The sequence below is a fragment of the Nerophis lumbriciformis genome, linkage group LG29 (assembly GCF_033978685.3).
Source record: "Nerophis lumbriciformis linkage group LG29, RoL_Nlum_v2.1, whole genome shotgun sequence".
Classification (NCBI taxonomy): domain Eukaryota; kingdom Metazoa; phylum Chordata; class Actinopteri; order Syngnathiformes; family Syngnathidae; genus Nerophis; species Nerophis lumbriciformis.
In genome coordinates, this window is record NC_084576.2 from 21,302,364 (window position 1) to 21,326,828 (window position 24,465).

Here is a 24,465-nt window from a genome sequence, read left to right on the forward strand (position 1 = left end):
TAATTTGTCAAACACAAAACCATAAATACATTGTAATTGACATATGTTCATCTGAACAGGTAAATTGAGTGTAAACAAACCTCAAAGTATTTGCTTAATCCAGAATAACAAATGATTGCATGTGTATGTCAACTATTGTACAGATGTATTCAAATTGATATTTGTCATTAAAAAAAATATATCATTTAATAAGCCAAACTTAACCTTCCTGTCATATTCAGGCCAATTCAGAACGATTCACGAATGAAAACATTCATAAATAACATGATTTACAATTCTCAGGGCCTTATAATAGCCTCCACACATATAAATGATGATCACCACTTCTATTTCATTGGTCAACCTTCTTACACATGTTGTGTTTCTGGTCAAGAGTGACCGCCACACTGAATCTAGATTATATAATATTAAGCTATATTATATTGATCCATACACATGCAATTGTGTATCCAAATTTTTAATATGTCCTCATTTTTATCCCAGTTGTATTTGTACTTTTGATATCATCAAGTACTTTTTATTTTGACTTACTTTCTGTGTACCGGTATTCTCTTGTAAAAATGCTCTTGTGCCACAAACTTTTTTTAGGTGAGGGACAATTCTAAATAGTGATGTGAGGATAAGGCATAACAAGACAATTACAGCAAATATTTCAGAATACAGTTATTAATTACTAATCGTGTAATATTTGTGTAAATGTAAATTATTCTGATCTCAGTGTTTTTCAACCTTTTTTGAGCCAAGGCACATTTTTTGCGTTGGAAAAATCCGGAGGCATTAAAAAAACGAAACTCAGTTGACAGTAAAAAGTCGTTGTTGCAATTGTTGGCTATGACTTTAAACCATAACCAAGCATGCATCACTATAGCTCTTGTCTCAAAGTAGGTGTACTGTCACCACCTGTCACATCACACCGTGACTTATTTGGACTTTTTTTTGCTGTTTTCCTGTGTGTAGTGGTTTAGTTTTTGTCTTGCACTCCTATTTTAATGGCTTTTTCTCTTTTTTTGGTATTTTCCTGTAGCAGTTTCATGTCTTCCTTTGAGCTATATTTCCCGCATCTACTTTGCTTTAGCAATCAAGAATATTTCAGTTGTTTTTATCCTTCTTAGTGTGGACATTGTTGATTGTCATGTCATGTTCGGATGTACATTGTGGACGCCATCTTTGCTCCACAGTAAGTCTTTGCTGTCGTCCAGCATTCTGTTTTTGTTTACTTTGTAGCCAGTTCAGTTTTAGTCTTGTTCTGCGTAGCCTCCCCTAAGCTTCAATGCCTTTTCTTAGGGGCACTCGCCCTTTGTTTATGTTTGATTTAAGCATTTGACACCTTTTTACCTTGTTTCCGACATCTACAAAGCAATTAGCTACCGGCTGCCACCTACTGATATGGAAGAGTATTACACGGTTACTCTGCCTAGCTCTAGACAGCACTGACACTCAACAACACACATAATTTGCAGACTATAATCACTGGTTTGCAAAAAATATTTTTAACCCAAATAGATAAATTTAGATAATCTCCCAGGGCACACCAGACTATATCTCACGCCGCGGCACAGTGGTTGAAAAACACTTGTATCTTATAACTGCTGTGTTTCCTTGATTAAAAAAGTAACTACAATAACGACCCAGTTTTTTGAACGGCCCCTTTAAGAAAAATGGCTCCCAAAGAGCGCCAGAGGGCAGTCGAGTTTATTTATCTCCGGGAGCGAAATCTCACAGAAAATCGCGTGACTTCCAAGTCTCGTTCCTCTTTCAACCAGCCTCCAAGATGGTAGGTGCTGTCGCGTACATCACTGTGCTTTAAAAGCCATCCAAATCTATGTCCATCCTTGTTTTTCATTTATTTACGTCGATTATCTGCAGGCTGAAAGTATTCCACATACCCTGCAGTTGCTGTGGTGGTCATTATTGTGATGATGTCCATAGATTAATAAGAAGTACGTTGCCGCTTCTCAATGAGAGCTGCTCGGCCTCTGGCTAAAGCAGACAAACAATCATGATTTTACCTTCAATTCTCTCGTTCCCCGTATTATGTATGCGCTTTTACTTATGGCGTCTGCCAAAAAACAACACATAAGAACATAGCGACAACTTAAATAAGTCAAGTCAGCTCTTTTCCTTCTAATCAGAAGCTACGGCTATTAGCATTAGCCACCTAGCCGAGCATGCTAGGTTACATTTAGCATAAATGTATTGCCATGCAGGTTGTAACGTCTTAAAGTGTTCGTATTTAAATCAACTAATCAACAAAATGCCTGATAAAGACCATGCTAGCGAACTAACTTGTCTAAAATGTTGTTTTAATCCCTGACAGCCGACTAAAAAAAGCAAGACCAGGAAGCTCCGAGGACATGTGAGCCACGGGCATGGTCGTGTAGGTAAGAATACACCTTTTTTTTTTGTTAAAGTTCTCCATGGGGGAAAAAAATAAAGTGTTGCAACTCTATTATTAAATAATTTGTATTGTCTTTGGACAGGCAAGCACAGGAAGCATCCTGGAGGTCGAGGTAACGCTGGTGGTATGCATCACCACAGGACCAGCTTTGATAAATAGTAAGTGCTGTATCGTCTCTAAGCGGATGGTAAATGTTGGTATCGATCTTGTATCGGGTACATACAGGATCGATACTATGATGTGGCGGTGCGCCACATTCAATTACATTAATAAGGGGAAACCCTGGTTAGTAAGATGTAATGTTAAACATGTAAGTATTATAAATTCAAACCATGTTACTTCAAGATCACACGTTCAATTTTGTCTGTTATGGAACTAGTTCACCGCTAACATTGACAATTGTTTCAATGCCCCTATTTGTTGCCAAGTTTTTCACATTCTTGTGTCCACCATGTAACAATGTAAGACATTTGTACTGTCTTGTGTAGTGTATTGCAGGGTTTCCCTTTAATGTAATTGAATGTTGCGTGCCGCCACTGCATTTTTATTACCGCCAGACTAGGGGTGTAACGGTACACTAAAATTTCGGTTTGGTACGTACCTCGGTTTAGAGGTCACAGTTCGGTTCATTTTCGGTACAGTAAGAAGACAACATAATATACATTTTTGGGTTATTTATCTACCAAATTTGCAAAATCTTCCACCAAAAATATTTTTCTGAGTGGAATGTTTGATGTGAAGTAATCGGAACCTTGGACAGGTCAATAATTCATAATAACATTGATTTTTATTCAATATTATGTTTTGAGCAATGACAGTTTGAAAGGGAAAAAACAGCTTTGTTTTATTAGTCAACATTGCAACCTTTAAGCTTTTTTATTTCACTTATGTTATGTTTTTGTTTATTTTAAGTGTTTTTAGAATGTGCCGTGGGCCTTTAAAACATTAGCTGTGGGCCGCAAATGGCCTCCGGGGCACTTTTGACACCCCTGCTATAGATAATAAAAAAATTAAATCTGATAAATATGGATAAAAAGCAGAGCCTGGCGACGCATGCGCGTTTATCATAACTCTCTCGCTCTCTCTGTCTCTGCTCCTCCCTCACGAATGCTGCTGCGCGCACAATTTGCTTTGTTTTTAACCCTAACTCAAAATGCCGGACATTTGAGGCATTTAAGAAACTCCGCCCTGACAGCTCCGCAAAAGAGGACATATTTGGTGAAAAGAGGGTGTATGGTCAGTCTATCGTAACCCGTTAGCTGCTACCATGCCGTGTGTTGTGCCTCGGTGTGCATTTTTTACACAACGTGCGTTACGCTACTTAATATGTCCGTGTGGAAACTCATTCGCATACCTGCCAACTACTCCGGTTTTCCCGTAATTAGTACGGTTTTCATCAACCTATTCCGGGTTACGGTTGCAGTGATAAAAAATACGGTTTTTCATTAATTAAAAAAAAAAAAATTTTTAAATGCGCGAGGCTATTTATAGCACCGCTGCGAAGCACGAGGCACCTGTTGCCATTGTTTCCAAACGAGCGAACGATCATGGAATCAGCCGGAGAAAAATCGCAAACGAGTCTTAAACCGAAAAGAAAACTGCAGTCATTCCGTGAAGAATATTCAAAAGCCTATCCGGGAATAATTATCCGTTCCAAAAAGGGTGAAAACTACGCAAATTGCACCTTGTGCAGACAAGATTTTTCGATCGGACACGGAGGAATTAGCGATGTAAAAGACCACGTTGGGACAAAAGAACACAAGTCTAATGCCGTTGCTAGCGATACAAGTGGAAAACTTTCAACGTTTTTTGGATTTTAGCCACAAAAAGGTAATGACACCAATGTTATCTATTGGAATTGTTTAGTACTGTTAAAAGTGTTTATACTATTTATGCTTTCAAGTCCAAGTTGAAGAAATCTTGTTAAATGTTGACAGCATAACTACCAAAATACAGAAGTATGTCCTTAATATTTTTGCAGTGCTATTTCTGTTGAAAAGTTAAAATGATTACATTAGAGATGTGATGTGCCACTTTTCAAGTGTCTGATGGCTTAAATTAATTTTCATTAATTTTTCATATTTTGAATTCTTTTGAAAGGCTTACAAAAAAACTACATTTGAATTGTAATTCCATGCTATTGACAGGACTATTAATTTTAATGAAGTTAGCTTACCATGTTTACAGTATGATAATTGTGATAGAAATGTGAATTTTAGGCACAGAATATTTTATACAATTGAACAAGGCAGTAGATTATACAAGCTTGGACAGAAAGTTAATGACACCAATTTTTTTTTTTTATGGAATTGTTTAGTACTGTTTTACCATTTGTTTACTGTAAAAAGTGTTTATACTTTCAATTAACAAATTGAAGTCTTGTGAAAGGTTGACAGGATAACTGGCATTAACTGTCAAAATATTTTCAAACTATTGAAGTTAGCTTACAGAATAAACATGTCAATCAACCCATATGATTTTTGCTGTAATATTTTTGTTTTGAAAAGTCACTGTGACTGATAGAAAAGTGATGGTTTTAGCAACATTTTAACCTGTCTGAATGCTAATAATCATTTTGCGTCGGGGGGGCGAAGCCTGAACCCCCCACCAGGACTTTGTCCTGGACCTACCGGGGCCTGCGGCCCCTGAACCCTGGCTACTAGGTTTTTCTGATTTCAAAAGTTGGCAGGTATGCATTCGGTACACCTCCGAACCGGAACCCCTGTACCGAAACGGTTCAATACAAATACACGTACCGTTACACCCCTACGCCAGACCTTGAACATAGGGGCCTTTTTTTACTTGAAATTTCAAGTAATATATTGTAGCCCCCAGAAGAAATCACGCAAAGTCCGACGCTATTTTTACATTTTATTACCAACCTTATAACAAACAGCACAATTCCAACTCCGTGAGTCTTCGCTTCCCCGGACTCACAGCACTTCCTTATTCTCTGCCAATCACCTTTCTCGGTGTGTTTGTAAACATAGGGAAAAATGATATCAAATCCAAATCACCCAAACATAAAACATCAACATTAGCTGGTTGTTACAGTGTGATTTAATATATATTTAACCTATTATGTGTGCACTATTGACAAGTGATGCACCGAGAACTTGACCACTGAAAAAATACTTTGATAACCGGAAGTAAACAAGACGCACGCCATTGTCTGGAGCGTTGTCAGCATGTCTGTGATGTGGACGTAATGTTTATATATATTGTAGATGGATCCGCAGGTATCCATCGACAAAATGTGCAAATATTTAGAGGACATTGGCAGCTTTTAAGAAGAGAAAGTCCAACTAGAGCAACAGCGCCAAACAAGTGTAGCGTCATGTTCGCTTCAGCCTTTTAAGTTAGGGACATCGAGGGACAGAAGTACACGAGTACATTCTATAATAACACCAGAAGAAGATGCTAGATTTATTGCTAGTTGTTATTAAGTAAAGCAAACTCATTAAGTCTGTAAACACTTGAAAAAAATGTCAACAAAGTACCCTGTACAAAAAGTAACAGTTGAAAATAGGGCAAAATGTTTAAAAAATATATGTTAATACTAATTTAAGAAAAACAGATTTGTTTTAAATGTATACCGTATTTTCCGCACTATAAGGCGCACCGGATTATTAGCCGCACCTTCAATGAATGGCATATTTCATAACTTTGTCCACCAATAAGCCGCCCCGTGTTATAAGCCGCATCTAACTGCGCTACAGGGAATGTCAAAAAAACAGTCAGATAGGTCAAAAGACAAATCAAGGAGGGGGGGCAAGGGGGGGATATTGGAATTGAGCCTTTGTGTTGTAGAGACTAGAGTCTCATCTTGACAGTAATCATTGTCTTGGTGTGCTAAAGTTCTCTTAGAGGAAAGACTGGTTTTATTCACCGACTGGCACTTTTCTAGGCCAGTTAGTCACCTAACCAGTCACAAGAAGCACTTAGTTCTTATTCATATTGTTTGAAGGGGAACTGCACTTTTTTGGGAATTTTCTCTATCATTCACAATTCCTATATAAGGCAAGAACACGCTTTTCTTTTTTATAATGCATTCTAACTCATAAATAAATGCTAGCCAGAGTCAGCTACTAATGGAGCCAATGTGATTTGCTCTATTCAGCCTATAAAGCAGTCTTTTCTCATTTTAAGCATACGGTGGCGTATTCATTTCACAGATGCATCACGTTTACGTTTCCATTCAACAACACTACTACTTGTATCAGACTTCATGAGACAACAAAGACTACTTCGGGACAAAAAATTATCCAGGACCTTGTTTTATCCTGAATATAAGGAGGATTAAGTACATGTTTTAGAAGCTGAGTGATAAACATATCCAGCAAGTAGCAGTATTAAGTACAAAAACACAAACTATATACAAAATAAAACAATCCCTTACTGTACAATAGGCCCTGAATTTCTAGTTCCTGGAACCATAGGTTCCTGTAGGTGTGTGTTTTTTAGGTAGTTTATACAAATCAGGTTGATGACGTATGGAGGAGTGGTTTAGTATATTTGTACACTAATACCATGTAAATAAACAACATATTAGGTCAGTTATTTTACTAAAAAGTAAATTAAATAGAAATCAATAATCTACAAAACGATATGATTTAAAAAAATAAAGTGTACCAAATTGTTCATAAAAAGTCAGGCTTTTGTCCGTAATGTCCAACAGTCAGAAAGTTGTCCTCTCAGTAAATGATGAATTCATGAGAGTCAGGTGTTTCCTTTTGGTCCATTTCAGCTGTAAATAACAATATATAAATCTTAAATGTCAGCGTTTATCTGTAACAATATATAAATGATAAATGTCAGTGTTTATCTGTAAATAATATATAAATAATAGTCAGTGTTTATCTGTAAATAATTGATAAATAATAGTCAGTGTTTATCTGTAAATAACAATTTATAAATATTGTTTTTTATCTAAGTAACAATATTAAAATAATACATGTCAGTGTTTTTCTGTAAATATATCAATAATAAATGTCAGTGTTTATCTGTAAATAACATTTAAATGTCAGTGTATCTGTAAATAATATATAAATAATACGTCAGTGTTTATCTCACACCGACAGCACAAACACATCGGCTTTGGCGTTAGTTAGCTTGTTAGCTTTAGCATTCTGTTCACCAGGGTTGAGGCTAATAACTTACATATTTGATGTTATTTACCTTCCTTCCGCTCGTGTGCTGCCTCCTTTTTTCACATTTATTTAACAAAGTCAGAGTAGTAAGCAGCTGAGGTCGCCGCTTCGAGTCTGACTTCATAGTCCTCGGTAAATACGTTTAAAAGAGTCCGTCCACTTTTTGTAGCTTCGCGTATCGAAATTAAGTTTCTAAAAATAATAAACTGCATTTACTTCAAAAACACTGCAAGATAGTACCACTGTTATGTGTTTTTGTGCATAAAGATGCCCCACAAAAGTTCCTGCAAGTCGAAAGTTCCTTTTGTACTTCTTTCTCTCCGTTGTCAAGTTTGTTGTCATAGAAATACACAAATTAGAAATAAACAAGTCGCTGTGTGTATTCCAATGGCAGTCGTGTGATTGAAAATGAATTTTTAGGAAAGCTGTGTTCAGTGTTCTACAGCACAGCCCGCCCCCGAAAAGGTTCTTGGTCGCTTGTAAAAGTCCCACCTAGCTAGGACAGGGGTCGGCAACCCGCGGCTCTAGAGCCGCATGCGGCTCTTTAGCGCCGCCCTAGTGGCTCTCTGGAGCTTTTTCAGAAATGTATGAAAAATGGAAAAAGATGAGGAGAAAAAAAATCTATTTTTTGTTTTAATATGGTTTCTGTAGGAGGACAAACATGACACAAACCTCCCTAATTGTTATAAAGCACACTGTTTATATTAAACATGCTTCACTGATTCGAGTATTTGGCGAGCGCCGTTTTGTCGTACTAATTTTGGCGGTCCTTGAACTCACCGTAGTTTACATGTATAACTTTCTCCGACTTTCTAGGACGTGTTTTATGCCACTTCTTTTTCTGTCTCATTTTGTCCACCAAACTTTTAAGGTTGTGCATGAAAGGTGAGTTTTGTTGATGTTATTGACTTGTTGTAGTGCTAATCAGACATATTTGGTCACTGCATGACTGCAAGCTAATCGATGCTAACATGCTATTTAGACTAGCTATATGTACATATTGCATCATAATGCCTCATTTGTAGCTATATTTGAGGTCATTTAGTTTCCTTTAAGTCCTCTTAATTCAATTTATATCTCATGACACACTATCTGTATGTAATATGGCTTTTAATTTTTTGCGGCTCCAGACAGATTTTTTTTTTTGTATTTTTGGTCCAATATGGCTCTTTCAACATTTTGGGTTGCCGACCCCTGAGCTAGGAGGAACGCCGAAAGGTTCCGAAATAACTAAATATATCCGGGTAGTTTTTGGTGGAAACACAGGGTAGTTTATTAAGTGGGGAAGTTCCTGCGGTGTAGAGGGGGGCTTATTGTCTGCTCTCATGGGATGCTGACTGACAAGATGTGTATAGCTTCCCGTTTAGATGAAGAATTAATCATAATCCGCATCCAGATACTTTAAAAAAAGTGGCCACAAACGGATGTCTTTTCGTGTCTTCATGCCACCTGGTATAAGTTGCATGTCAAAGTTGACCAATTTCTTGGTTTATGTCCACAACCTCCTACTATACAAGTGAGAGGCATGATTTATCATCTAGATTAAACTTTTACTTTTAGCTCTCTGTGATCATGGCACTGCTTAAGATAGTTCAGTGATTATGATTATAACAACATTCAGGTCACAAGATGTAAATAAAGTATTTATTGGGGGATTTATGCTCATAATGGATTACTCTAATTAGCTGCATTGTTAGCCACCTTGTACTTGCTGTATTTTGAGAATTATAATGCATTAAAAAAGCAAAACATGTTCTTGTCTTACATAGAATTGTGAATGATGGAATATAATTGCCCCCAAATAGTGCAGTTCCCCTTTAAGTGGATGCAACTAAACTAGTGCTGTGATGTCATGAAACATTTAAATATTCTTAATTAGCTGGACATGGTGTGGATGTTTTAACTGTAGGTGTATATATCTTGGTGTAATATGGAAAGGCAATTAACCCCAAATGTGTACTAAATATTTTGATTAGTCCACAACTTAAATGTATTTCTATCATGACAGTAGTTTATTGCATCTGATGAAGTTGTGACTGGACCACATTCCTAAGTGTTTGCTTTGTGCTCACGTCTTATTCGCTGTGTGCTTTCAGCCATCCCGGGTACTTTGGTAAGGTGGGTATGAGACATTACCATTTGAAGAGGAACACCACCTTCTGTCCCACCATTAACCTGGACAAGCTGTGGACCCTGGTGAGTGAGCAGACCAGAGTCAACTACAGCAAGAAGCCCGAAGGACCCGCGCCCATCATTGATGCTGTGCGCGCTGTAAGTGGAGCCGCATCACAAGTTAACTTGGAAAGCGTTTGAACGTTTTGTGAGCTTCACCGTTGAATTGTTCTTTTCAGGGCTACTACAAGATTCTGGGCAAAGGCAAGCTGCCCAAGCAGCCAGTCATCGTCAAAGCCAAGTTCTTCAGCCGACTGGCCGAAGAAAAGATCAAGGCAGTGGGCGGAGCCTGCGTACTGATGGCCTAATGCCTTTTTGCAAAAATAAAGTTTATAAAACAAACATGTCTGGGCTTCACTGCACTGAGCTTGACTGTTTTCCTTCTCTTGTGTAAACATGTCGCATTAAATACATTTTTTTTTTTAAAGTTCAATAGTTCAAGTCACATAGCAAAACTCATACTTTATAAATCCACTACACACAGTTTGATATTCAGTGTATTTAATTTTTACTTTGCTAATTAGGGATGCAACAATAAATGGTAAAAATGTTGACTGTTAGTGTTACCATCAAAAGTATCGAACTGATAAACTGCACTTTGATACACTTAGGACAGACTGGTACCAGCTCGCTGTCTTAAAATGCTAATATGAAAACAAGAGGTATTAACGTCTTTACCCGTTAAACGACATACATCGATCCAAACTTGAATAAACACATTGTCTGAGCTACGTAGCTATTCAATTGTGCACGTCGAACTTGCAAGATGTGCTCTCTTAAAATGAGGATTAGGAGATGCCGTTTTTACGGTGCGATCAAGGACCGCTTTTCAGTAGTGAATCCTAATATTCTGTCGTGTAAACAAATGTAACAATAAAAGATAAGCCATTGAAACATAAAATACTAAAGACTATCAGTGAGGCATTATGAAATAATAAATGCAAAGTAAAGCGTGTTTTACCAGTTGTTTAAAAACATACCTAGTTCAAAAGATTTCAGTATAAGTACTTTTTGTGTGTGGGGGGGTGGGGGCGTGGTCTCTAGCCCCCCGTCCCCCGCCACTTCCGGCTTTTTTTTTCTTCCGGGGGCGCGGTTTAAAACGCGAGGGAATGCCTCGTCCTGTCGTGTGTGACTAGTGTCAACTGTGAGAAGGGGCAAATGTCTCAGTAGACGCGGATGACGTCGCTCGTCAAAGTGAGGTAAGACGTCGAATACTTGACAAGCGGCGTGCGAGCGCGTACGTTTAAAATGCTCCACTCTTCGTCTTCGCCCGCCATATTGCCTCGCCAACTTCATTACGTCATTGCTGACAAACTTGACAAGTCCCACTAAATGTACTTAATTAATGTTAAACTATGTGATTACTTTTTTTTAAATCCTCTAATTATTTTTGTAATGTTCTAAACCGGTTGAAGCGACGACGGAATGTTTGTAAGTTGAAGCGAGCAGGCATTGTCCACCATGTGTAGTTCAATGTAGTCCGAAAGAACAGTTTTGTAGTTGAAATCTTTCAATGGCTGCTCCTTTTTTGGTGAGTGAAACTATCCAACATGCTTGAAAATGTTTAAATTTGATGTAGAAAAGTACACACTGCGCTCATACATTACGTTCTAAAAGTTGTAGTACTTTACGTAGCACTGTTAATTAGTGCTGCCCACCTGGCAGGTGCTGACTGGTGATGCATTCATGGGAGTGCTGACTGTGGGACGTTTTCTGTACTTTGTAATAATTGAATAACTATTACGGCTAAATTTCGCAAACTTTATCCTGGGATCTTTCCTGGTCTGGGTCGCCTGGTAGTCCGGCTAACTTCCGTATGGTTCCGTCAACTCGCAGATTATTTTCTCCCATGCAGTCGTTTTAGGAGCTTTTTGTGTATTTGCCCTCAGCACATTTTTAAAAATACACCAAGATCAGTCATTTTCAGTGTTGGGTTAGTTACTGAAAACCAGTTACAAGTTACAGTTACTGGTTACTTTATTTCAAAAGTAACTCAGTTACTAACTCAGTTACTTACACCAAAAAGTAATGTGTTACTGTGAAAAGTAACTATTTAGTTATGTTTTTAAAAAAAAATTTAAGGCCCCCTTTAATGCCCTTTTAGCCTTCATTTCAGTACTGTTATTGCACTGGAGAATAATACAATCTGTTGATCATCTTGACATGCATTTGCATCACTGAACTCTACATTTAACTAAAATGTTCTTTTCTTTGTGGTCGACAAAAGAAAAGTAGTGAGAATATCTCCATGTTAAGAAACTCTACTTCGGCTCTGCCATGTCTTGTTAGTAAACACAGACATGCCCCCCCCCCCCCCCCCCCCGCCATATTAGAAGTATGCTCATTTTTCATCTGCCAGCATATTAGGGTTAGCATGCTAACATTAGCATGCTAACATTTTTTTAACATGGCATTTTAGCTAGTTTCGTGCTTTTTAAACTAATAATTATGGATTTTGTTACTTTTCGCCATCTTTAGAAGTAGGCTACCTGTTCCCTTGTTAATATGCTAATGTTTAAAGCTAATTGTGTACGTTTTAACTGAAAAATCATGGATTTTGTTACTTAGTGCCAGAGGTGGGACCAAGTCGTTGCTTTGCAAGTCACAAGTAACTCTCAAGTCTTTACCCTCAAGTCTCGAGTCAAGACAGGGCAAGTCCGAGTCAAGTCCAAAGTCAAGACTGGAAAGTCTCAAGTCAAGTCCCAAGTCCTGCATTTTGAGTTTCGAGTCCTTTCAAGTCATTTACACAGATTGTGTATGCTTTTAAAATGCTGTATTTATTTATTAAAACAAGTGCATTTGAAATTGCAGGGAAAAAGATAGTGCTGACATTGCACTTCAAAATAGCACTATTAACCAGTCATTTTAAACATGTAACTCATTCCTTTACAGAATAAACACATTTGAAAAAAACAAGTGCAACTGTACTTATTTGCACAAAAGTGTTAACATTGTATTTCCATGGCATATTGCATTGTAACTAGTTCCACAGCAGTTTCTATCCTGTTCTTACCTTATCTCATTGATCTCATCTCATACTGTATGTGTGTTTATGTGTGCGTACACATGAAAAACATAACAAATATATGAACATAACAATGAACAGAGTTGTACTTTTTAGATGTCAGGACCCTATGCAATATGTACACATATTCTTAATATAGTATACATTTTAACTGACCTTTATTTGACTATGTTTGTCTTTTTGTAGGTGGCTAAAATACGCGGTGCTGCTGACTGCCGTCTAACGTTACGTTACTGTGTGTGATACATTGACTAACGTTACGTTACTGTGTGTGATACATTGACTAACGTAATGTTACTGTGTGTGATACATTGACTAACGTAATGTTACTGTGTGTGATACATTGACTAACGTAATGTTACTGTGTGTGATACATTGACTAACGTAACGTTATGTGTAGGTACCTCATGCAACCCTGCTTAAAAAAAAATCACTTGACAAAAAGTATGAATAAGGTAGCAAACTGCAGTGGACGCAACAGATTGTCGTGTTTGCAATGACGTTATAACCATAGACATCTTATAAGTAGACGCAGGTTGCTGTGACGTGAGCAATTTGGCCGCCATCTTGAAGTGCTGATGAGGAGCCGGCGAGCAGCCGAAACTGACAGTTGACAGGTAGAAAACAAAGATGCCGGGCTGGTGTTTAGCGTTTTCCTGCTCAAATGAGCGGACTGTTGAAAATAGGAATCGGGGGATTACTTTTCACAAGTGAGATTTAACATTAACGTACTATTGGTTGTATTTTATGAAAATAATATTAGCACAGAGTTGAGAAGGATCAAAGATCTTCAATATTTGTATGTGAAAATCACAAAGAAATATTCTGGGGGAGGATGACGCCCCTACTGGGGTTTGGTTTACAAACTTTCAGCCCCACCTAAAACAAAATTCACCAGCCACTACTGATTATGATGCATTCTCATTTTAGGCAAAGTATAAGACAATACTTTCTTAACAGTATAATTGTAACCAGGAATCAGTCTTCAAGTAACAATATTCAAATACTAACATTGTTGGGTTAAAAAGAATTTGGTTTTATTCTGAATCCAGTGAAACAGATTGGTGGTTTTAGCTGATATGAAGACTTTCAGGTGTTTATTTATGTTTAAGTATTTGGCAGACGCTTTTATCCAAAGCGACTTACATAAAATAATACATATAAAACACTCACTGCAAACATGATCATTTAAGGGAAGAATGTAATAGAAAATATCAATACAAAGTGTCAAGACAGAATAAACTCTCTGCTGCTGAAGCAACAGAGATACAGTCTATAGGTCCCTAAGATATATAGATATCTAATGTATTCATACATTGTTTATGTAGGATACACGCATATGTATATATAACCTAATCATATTGTTTCTTCAACTTAAAAATAGCTTACTGTTTTTTTCCCCCTTCTCTGGGATTATATTCCCAGTTTTGATCTCGGATGTCTGGTCACTTATAGCGTATAAGAATATTATATTACTGTTAAGCAAACTATGAATAATAAAACACGCCAAAACATGTGTCTGTTATCATAGCTACACGTATGACAAAAAAGGGGGTGAAAATCAGTGGTATTCAGTGAGGTAAAATGAATTAAATGCGCTGACAGTTCATTGCTCCTGCCAAATTAATTGCACTGAGTGGAGCGGATCACCACTCCAAGATGGCGGCCCCGCGCCTCGTCTGCGCCAGTAGGCAGTAGCGCTCGATGCTGCGTCTACTTATAAGATGTCTATGGTTATAACATTAGCAGTGAATTTGCAGCCTCACTGATTTAACTACACAGCAAATAAAAGTCACGTTACTTAGCCAATAAACGTTATCTTACATTCAAAACTTACCCTTCTTTGTGCAACTTCAAATGTCGAACGAAGTTGGAAGTTGTTGCGTCGCCGTCTGTAATATTCGAACTGCGTGATTTGCATATGGCAATTCGTTTTTTGTTGACCAAGTCGTAGTTTTTATACCCGAACGAAACCAACTTTAACATAATTGTTTCTCACTGGCACGTTGTTGGACAACTCTTAAGAGTTCAAATCAAATTGCAGGACAACCAATGAACAATTGTTCATTGGTTGTCCTGCAATTTGATTGGATGAATGCTGTGTGATGAAAACAACGTCAATCTAATTTGATTGGCTGTTGTACTGACAGCACACCAGCTGACAGGAATAACACGCTGATAGACAGACGAAGAAAATGAAAAATACGGAGCGCTCCCAAATAACTTTTTAAGCTTTGGATTTTGGGGAAAGTGGCAAGTCATGTCAAGTCATGTCAAGTCAAAAGGCTCAAGTCCAAGTGAAGTCACAAGTCATTGATGTTAAAGTCTAAGTCGAGTTGCAAGTCTCTTTACATTTTGTCAAGTCGAGTCTAAAGTCATCAAATTCATGACTCGAGTCTGACTCGAGTCAATGTCATGTGACTCGAGTCCACACCTCTGCTTAGTGCCATCTTAAAAGTATGCTAACTGGTCATCTGCCAGCATATTAGGGTTAGCATTGCTAACATTAGCATGCTAATGTTTTTTTTACACTGCATTTTAGCTGGTTTTGTACTTTTTAACCTAATTATGGATTTTGTTACTTGTCGCCATCTTAGAAGTAGGCTACCTGTTCCCTTGTTAATGTTTAAAGCTAATTATGTACGTTTTAACTGAAAAATCATGGATTTTGTTACTTGGCGCCATCTTAGAAGTATGCTCATTTTTCATCTGCCAGCATATTAGGGTTAGTACGCTAACATTAGCATGCTAACGTTTTTTTACACGGCATTTTAGCTAGTTTCCTGCTTTTTAACCTAATTATGGATTTTGTTACTTGTCGCCATCTTAGAAACAGGCTACCTGTTCCCTTGTTAATATGCTAATGTTTAAAGCTAATTATAAACGTTTTAACTGAAAAATCATGGATTTTGTTACTTGGCGCCATATTAGAAGTTTGCTCATTTTTCATCTGCCAGCATGTTAGGGTTAGCATGCTAAAATTAGCATGCTAACGTTTTTTTTACACTGCATTTTACCAAGTTTCGAACTTTTTAACCTAATTATGGATTTTGTTACTTGGTGCCTTATTAGAAGTATGCTAATTTTTCATCTGCCAGCATGCTAACATTAGCATGCTAAAGTTTTTTTTACACTGCATTTTACCAAGTTTTGTACTTTTTAACCTAATTATGGATTTTGTTACTTGTCGCCATCTTAGAAGTAGGCTACCTGTTCCCTTGTTAATATGCTAATGTTTAAAGCTAATTATGTACGTTTTAACTGAAAAATCATGGATTTTGTTACTTGGCGCCATATTAGAAGTATGCTCATTTTTCATCTGCCAGCATATTAGGGTTGGCATGCTACTTTTTAAACCTATTAATCACGGGCTTCGTTGGAAGTATGCTACCTTTTACATTTGACAAAGTGTATAGTCAGCCGGGAAAGAACAGGCTCCAGCTCCCCGTAGGGCTGCAACTAACAACTAATTTGATAATCGATTAATCTGTCGATTATTACTTCGATTAATCGATTAATAATCAAATAAAAAAGACAACATACATTTCTATCCTTTCCAGTATTTTATTTGAAAAAACCAGCATACTGGCACCATACTTATTTTGATTGTTTCTCAGCTGTTTGTAAATGTTGCCGTTTATAAATAAATGTTTATAATAAAATAAAAAATTTAATAAAAATAAAAGTAGCCTCTGCGCATGCGCATAGCATAGATCCAACGAATCGATGACTAAATTAATCGCCAACTATTTTTATAATCGATTTTAATCAATTTAATGGATTAGTTGTTGCAGCCCTAGCTCCCCGCCACCCTGAAGAAGAAGAAGAAGCTGCACAGTAAAATAATTTAAACTCTCTTCTTCCCCAGGTGAGCAGGTCTCGTTGATGACGACGCTAGACTGGATCGAGTCTTCCCTGGAGCGCAGCGCCCGCCTGGGCCTGCAGGTGCTGGAGCGAGCCTCCAGGCGGAAGGTGGACTGGACGACGCCTCCGCACATCTACGCCACCGACATGCCCGAAGACCCGGTCACACGTACCAAGGTGAGCCCGTCTCGCCGACGCACTTTTTACGCCACCTTCACCCCCTCCCTAATCCTCCCTTGTTGCCGCGCAGAGAAGCCGGAGAGAGTTGGAGGAAGCCTTCGCCACCATCGCCGAGTACATGGTGACGACCAACTACTACTGCAAAGTCAGTCGGCGCCTCTTTGCACGTCACACCTGAGCCCGCCGTCACCGCTTCACTCTTTGCCTTGCAGAAGTTCTACCAGCTGGCAGGTTGCGTGGACATGCCCAAGTCTGAAAAGAAACACATGAGTCGCTTCCATAAGCATATCAACGCTTATCCACGGCCACCCGGGCGACACGTGAGTGCAAAAACTCTTTAGTTTCCATCATGGCTTCTCATGATTATTAGTATAAAGTATGAATAGGCCAAGCAATGTGCATGCATGTTCCAGTGAAACCGCTGAGGAAAAAACGTGTCTACGAGAAGTTTGGGCTGTCACCATGTTTGATACTTTTTATTTGACACATCGCTAGTATCCCTGATTGATTGATTGAGACTTTTATTAGTAGATTGCACAGTACAGTACATATTCCCTACAATTGACCACTAAATGGTAACACCCCAATAAGTTTTTCAACTTGTTCAAGTCGGGTCCACGTTAATCAATTCATGGCCTAATCAATAATCGCTAAACTCAACAATAAAAGTAATTCATGTTTTTACAAATATTTCAACTTTTTTTTCTTGCATATCTTTTTTTCCCCACACATTTAATTTATTTTCAGAATATTGTAACTTTTTCTTCCAACTTTATTTTTGTTTCTCGTATGACAACTTAAAAAAAAAAAAAAAAAAATACCATTTTATTCTGAAAAATGACATGTTTTCTTATAGGATCAATATTTTTTTCTGCTGTCACTTAATTTTCCTAATTCTCTCGTTTTAGTTTTTTATATTTTTCCATTTTTACAGTTTATTTGACCAAATATTAACTTGATTTGTAATATTTCTACCTTTTTTCTGCTTGTTAATTTTTGAATTTAAAACATTTACAAATTAACTTTTTTCTCTACATATTTTGACATGGTTCTTATCACAGTTTTCTTATCTTTTTCTTAGATTAACAGGGAAAAAAAGTATTCTTTAAAAAAAAAAACTTTCAACTTTTTTCTTTGACATTTGGAAAATTATTGTTCCCCCTTTACCATTTATTTTAATGGAACAAATATTTCAACTTATTTACTGTAATATTTTTTATTTTTTAATGTTTTTCATCTTTTGTTCTTTGATATTCAAAAATGCTACCCCTTACATTATTAAAAATACATTTTTATATTTGCACAAGTATAATTTTTTTCTGTTTATCTTTATTTTCCTTTTTTTTTTTTCCCTTAATTTTTTTTATAAATATATAAACTTATTTTCTTCCTATGTTTAAATTTATTTTTAGAAATTATTTTTATTGTCTTAAAAAAACAAACACTTAATTCTTTGTTTTCCATAATTAATGTGAAAGGTTTAAATATATATATATATATATATATATATATATATATATATATATATATAATTTGAATTTAAAACATTTACAAACAAATTCACTTTTTCTCTACATATTTGACTTGGTTCTTATCAGTTTTCTTATCTTTTTCTTAGATTAACAGGAGGGAAAAAAGTATTCTTGTAAAAAAAAAAAAAAAAAAATTGTAACTTTTTTCTTTGACATTTGGAAAATTATTTTCCGCCTTACTTTACCATTTATTTTAATGAACAAATATTTCAACTTATTTACTGTAATATTTTTTATTCATTATTCTTAATGTTTTTCATCTTTTTTCTTTGATATTCAAAAATGCTACCGCTTACATTATTAAAAATACATTTTTTATATTTACACAAGTATAATTTTTTTCTGTTAATATCTTTATTTTCCTTCATTCTTTTTTTCCCTTAATTTTTTTAATAAATATATATAAACTTATTTTCTTCCTATGTTCAAAATGTATTTTTGGAAATTATTTTTATCGTCTTTAAAAAAAAAAAAAAAAAAAAAAATGTATTCTTTGTTTTCCATAATTAATGTGAAAGGTTTAAATATATATATATTTTTTGAATTAAAATTTCAACTTACTCTAAAATCACTTAGCTGAAGTTTGAATGTTTGAACCGCCTAAACTATGCAGTTGCTAATACACACGAACACTGGCCTTTTTTTCCATAAGAAATGATCTGTTCCAGGGTCAAACTGTGGCCTCCACAAGAGCTTTATCAAATGTACAGGAGAGCCCCATTTGAACACAAAGTGTAGAAATAAGTGAGCAGGGAGAAGTCAATGAGCATCTTGGGTGACGTCAGACTCACACTACCAACTTGTGTTCAGGGTAGAGGCACGTCGGCAGAGGAGGACTTCTACATCGAGGTGGCCCCAGGAGAGTACGCGGTCAGCGCCAGCCTTCCGGGCTCACAGCAGAAGACTCAGATGATCAACCTCGGCGCCGGCGAGACGGTCAGCCTCACGTTTGACCTCTGACCCGGCCACACCAAGACTGTCACTAGTAATGATACATGTATACACATATATATTTTTTTATGTCAGCGTTTTTTTATTGATACCAAATCCCACCGCCCAGTATCAAAATAAAGATTTTATTTTTCAATGAGAGAATGTCATGTTGTCTTCGTGGAGACGACTCTGTGAGCGCTAACATTTCCTCCTCCTCCACATTGAAGCACAGTCGCTCTAAAAGCGGCTATGTTTGCTTTTCTTTCCCCAAAAACAGGAAGTGATTGAAATGTTTTTTTATTGTACAAATTAAATCAATATTTTCAATTTGAGCAACCTTAGACTTAGACAAGCTTTAATGATCCACGAGGGAAATTATTCAACACAGTAGCTCAGTTACAATGATGGAAAGTGTAAGGATGGAAAGGACAATGCAGGTATAAATAGACTAATATAGCGATAAAAAATCTAACATATATACATATGTGTACAGTATATTATATATACATATATACCAAAGACCATGTACAATATTACAGTATATGTGACAGCAGCAGCATAAAATAGAGAGTAGATCCGGCAGAAAATAGACATTATAAACATAAACAAAGAGAAGCAGCTAACATGTCAGGTAATAGGCAGATATCATCTATTGCTATACATCCTTATACAAACTGTAAAAGGAAGAAATTATATAATCATTAAACTAATGTATAAAAAAAATTGGGCTTATCCATCCATCCATCCATTTTCTACCGCTTATTCCCTTTGGGGTCGCGGGGGGCGCTGGAGCCTATCTCAGCTACAATCGGGCGGAAGGCGGGGTACACCCTGGACAAGTCGCCACCTCATATAAAACTTAAATTCATTAATAAAGAAAACCTTGCTTAAGCTTTTATAATTTAAAATAATCCAATGCGATGAATTGGGTTTCACTTTAAGAAATCGACTTTGAAGTATGAAAAACTTAGCTTGCAAAGTAATCGTTTCCAGGTTGCCATCTGTAATAAACATGACAAATTTAATCGAGTAAATAAACACTTCTAATGCTCTCAATCAAACAAGATCTCACATGGGGATATGTACAGGTATATACCTTTTTGTCTTTTAGCCAATTTATTCTAATCTCAAATAAATGCAGTTTCACGTTCTAAACAATCAATAATTCACATTTTTAGGAAGTGACTGAAAAAAGGCTGTGATTGGGTTTAGAACCAGGGAGTGACTAAAACAAAGGGATGTGTGAGTGGCTTTAGAATCAGGAAGTGACTGAAACCAGGCTGTGACTTGGTTTCTATTTGTAAAAAGCACTTTACATTGAGTAAACAACCTCAAAAGTGCTACAGTGTATTAAAAAATAAAAAGATAATAAAAAATAAAACAGCCAAATAGCTAGAAATAGTATGCATATATCTTAAAAAAAAAAAAAAAAGGCTTTTTTTAAAAAGAAGGGTTTTTAAGCCCTTTTTAAAAGCATTCACAGTCTGTGGTGCCCTCAGGTGGTCAGGGAGAGCGTTCCACAGACTGGGAGCGGCGGAGCAGAAAGCCCGGTCTCCCATTGTTTGTAGCTTTGTCCTCGGAGGTTGGAGGAGGTTAGCCCGTCTGGAGCGGAGGTGTCGTGGAGGATTTGGGGGTGAGTAGTTCTTTGAGGTAGAGGGGGGTATTTCCATGGAGGCACTGGTGGGTTAGTAGGTAGACTTTGTATTCAATCCTGAGTGGAACAGGAAGCCACTAAGTAGCCAGGAAGTGACTAAAACACTGGGCTGTGACTGGGTTTTGAACCAGGAAGTGACTAAAACACAGGGCTGAGATTGGGTTTAGAACCAAGAAGTGACTAAAACAAGGCTGTGACTGGGTTTAGAACCAGGAAGTGACTAAAACACTAAGCTGTGACTGGGTTTAGAACCAGGAAGTGACTAAAACACTAAGCTGTGACTGGGTTTAGAACCAGGAAGTGACTAAAACACTAAGCTGTGACTGGGTTTAGAACTAGGAAGTGACTAAAACACTAAGCTGTGACTGGGTTTAGAACCAGGAAGTGACTAAAACACTAAGCTGTGACTGGGTTTAGAACTAGGAAGTGACTAAAACACTAAGCTGTGACTGGGTTTAGAACCAGGAAGTGACTAAAACACTAAGCTGTGACTGGGTTTAGAACCAGGAAGTGACTAAAACACTAAGCTGTGACTGGGTTTAGAGTCAGAAAGTGACAAACATAAGGCTGTGATTGCGTTTTGGAGCCAGGAAAGGACTAAAAGACAAGGCTGTTATTGGGTTTATAACCAGGAAGTGACTGAAGGCTTTGGTTGGGTTTAGAAACCGGAAGTGACTAAAACACTGAGATGTGATTGGGTTTATAACCAGGAAGTGACTGAAACAAGGTTGTGGTTGTGTTTTGGAGCCAGGAAATAACTAAAATACAAGGCTGTGACTGGATTTAGAACCAGGAAGTGACTGAAACACTGGGATGTGTTTGGGTTTGAAACCAGGAAGTGACTGAAACACAAGACTGTGATTGTGTTTAGAACCAGGAAGTGACTAAAACAAGGTTGTGATTAAGTTTAGAAACAGGAAGTGACTAAAACACTGAATTTTGATTGGGTTTTTAATCATAAGGTGACTGAAATATAAGGCTTTGATTGCGTTTAGAACCAGGAAGTGACTGAAAAACAGGGCTAAGATTGGGTTTAAAAACAGGAAGTGACTGAAACACAGGGCTGAGATTGAGTTTAGAACCAGGAAGTGACTGAAAAACATGGCTGAGATTGGGTTTAAAAACAGGAAGTGACTGAAACACAGGGCTGAAATTGAGTTTAGAACCAGAAAACAGGGCTGAGATTGGGTTTAAAAACAGGAAGTGACTAAAACACAGGGCTGAGATTGGGTTTAGAACCAGGAAGTGACTGAAACACAGGGCTGAGAATGAGTTTAGAACCAGGAAGTGACTGAAACACAGGGCTGAGAATGAGTTTAGAACCAGGAAGTGACTGAAACACAGGGCTGAGAATGAGTTTAGAACAAGGAAGTGACTGAAACACTGAGATGTGTTTGGGTTTAGAACAAGGAAGTGACTGAAACACAAGACTGCGATTGGGTTTAGAACCAGGAAGTGACTAAAACAAGGTTGTGATTAGGTTTATAAACAGGAAGTGACTAAAACACTGAATTCTGATTGGGTTTTTAATCATAAGGTGACTGAAATATAGGGCTTTGATTGCGTTTAGAACCAGGAAGTGACTGAAAAACAGGGCTAAGATTGGGTTTAAAAACAGGAAGTGACTGAAACACAGGGCTGAGATTGAGTTTAGAACCAGGAAGTGACTGAAACACAAGACTGTGATTGGGTTTAGAACCAGGAAGTGACTAAAACAAGGTTGGGACTAGGTTTAGAAACAGGAAGTGACTAAAACACTGAATTCTGATTGGGTTTTGAATCATAAGGTGACTGAAATATAGGGCTTTGATTGCGTTTAGAACCAGGAAGTGACTGAAAAACAGGGCTAAGATTGGGTTTAAAAACAGGAAGTGACTAAAACACAGGGCTGAGATTGGGTTTAGAACCAGGAAGTGACTGAAACACAGGGCTGAGAATGAGTTTAGAACCAGGAAGTGACTGAAACACAGGGCTGAGAATGAGTTTAGAACCAGGAAGTGACTGAAACACAGGGCTGAGAATGAGTTTAGAACAAGGAAGTGACTGAAACACTGAGATGTGTTTGGGTTTAGAACAAGGAAGTGACTGAAACACAAGACTGCGATTGGGTTTAGAACCAGGAAGTGACTAAAACAAGGTTGTGATTAGGTTTATAAACAGGAAGTGACTAAAACACTGAATTCTGATTGGGTTTTTAATCATAAGGTGACTGAAATATAGGGCTTTGATTGCGTTTAGAACCAGGAAGTGACTGAAAAACAGGGCTAAGATTGGGTTTAAAAACAGGAAGTGACTGAAACACAGGGCTGAGATTGAGTTTAGAACCAGGAAGTGACTGAAACACAAGACTGTGATTGGGTTTAGAACCAGGAAGTGACTAAAACAAGGTTGGGACTAGGTTTAGAAACAGGAAGTGACTAAAACACTGAATTCTGATTGGGTTTTGAATCATAAGGTGACTGAAATATAGGGCTTTGATTGCGTTTAGAACCAGGAAGTGACTGAAAAACAGGGCTAAGATTGGGTTTAAAAACAGGAAGTGACTGAAACACAGGGCTGAGATTGAGTTTAGAACCAGGAAGTGACTGAAACACAAGACTGTGATTGGGTTTAGAACCAGGAAGTGACTAAAACAAGGTTGGGACTAGGTTTAGAAACAGGAAGTGACTAAAACACTGAATTCTGATTGGGTTTTGAATCATAAGGTGACTGAAATATAGGGCTTTGATTGCGTTTAGAACCAGGAAGTGACTGAAAAACAGGGCTAAGATTGGGTTTAAAAACAGGAAGTGACTGAAACACAGGGCTGAGATTGAGTTTAGAACCAGGAAGTGACTGAAACACACGGCTGAGATTGAGTTTAGAACCAGGAAGTGACTGAAAAACATGGCTGAGATTGGGTTTAAAAACAGGAAGTGACTGGAACACAGGGCTGAGATTGAGTTTAGAACCAGGAAGTGACTGAAACAGGACTGAGATTGGGTTTAAAAACAGGACGTGACTGAAACACAGGGCTGAGATTGAGTTTAGAACCAGGAAGTGACTGAAACACAGGACTGTGATTAGGGTGACCATTTCCATGATACCAAAAAGGAGGACATTATGCGGCATATCAATAAATTACTATGGTGTACATAGGACTCTGGTATACTCTTATTTATAGTACAATTTTGAGTGGTTTAAAGATGATGTTTGTGTGGCTGAATAGGAAAAAATATTAAAGTCAAGTGTTTGTTAACAGTATTTGTATTTATTCAATACATTGTGGTGTTCAAAAAGTGACCACTGAGATGAATCTTTTCAAGTGCAGAGTGCCACAAAGCATAACATGTGTGGACTTAAATGTAGTTAACATATATAATTTTAAAAAAATGCCACAAAAATTTTTCCACATCAACATCAAGGCTGCTTGCTGCATATCTGGTTGCGTTATGCAGAATATGGGCCAAACAGTTTGCAGGGAGCACATCTTTTTGGCTCAGTTTCAGCTTCTGATACACACTGTTATGTTTGCCACAATTGACACTGGCATTGTCTGCTGCATATGCAGACATGTT

General features: G+C 37.3%; 2 protein-coding genes and 1 non-coding gene across 4 annotated transcripts; all 3 read left to right on the forward strand.

Annotated features, from left to right (window-relative positions):
• Positions 1–1,674: 1,674 nt before the first annotated feature.
• Positions 1,675–10,062, forward strand: rpl27a (ribosomal protein L27a). The gene is made up of 5 exons (XM_061924787.1): positions 1,675–1,774; positions 2,318–2,381; positions 2,481–2,556; positions 9,645–9,819; positions 9,900–10,062. Exons 1-5 carry the CDS (start codon positions 1,772–1,774, stop codon positions 10,026–10,028), a joined length of 447 nt encoding a protein of 148 aa, XP_061780771.1. The 5' UTR covers positions 1,675–1,771; the 3' UTR covers positions 10,029–10,062.
• LOC133572397 (small nucleolar RNA SNORA3/SNORA45 family) lies at positions 6,205–6,334 on the forward strand. The gene has a single exon (XR_009810539.1). It is a non-coding gene; the product is annotated as a small nucleolar RNA SNORA3/SNORA45 family (small nucleolar RNA).
• Positions 10,063–10,775: 713 nt separating the features above from the next.
• Positions 10,776–19,408, forward strand: akip1 (A kinase (PRKA) interacting protein 1). Of its 2 annotated transcripts, none has more exons than XM_061924785.1 (5): positions 10,776–10,919; positions 16,614–16,786; positions 16,860–16,934; positions 17,002–17,109; positions 19,132–19,408. In XM_061924785.1, the coding sequence occupies exons 2-5, from the start codon at positions 16,631–16,633 to the stop codon at positions 19,279–19,281; spliced, it is 489 nt and encodes a 162-aa protein (XP_061780769.1). In that variant the 5' UTR covers positions 10,776–10,919; positions 16,614–16,630; the 3' UTR covers positions 19,282–19,408. The 2 variants fall into 2 exon arrangements, with proteins under 2 accessions (XP_061780769.1, XP_061780770.1); XM_061924786.1 differs by having other exon boundaries at positions 19,137–19,408.
• Positions 19,409–24,465: the final 5,057 nt, after the last annotated feature.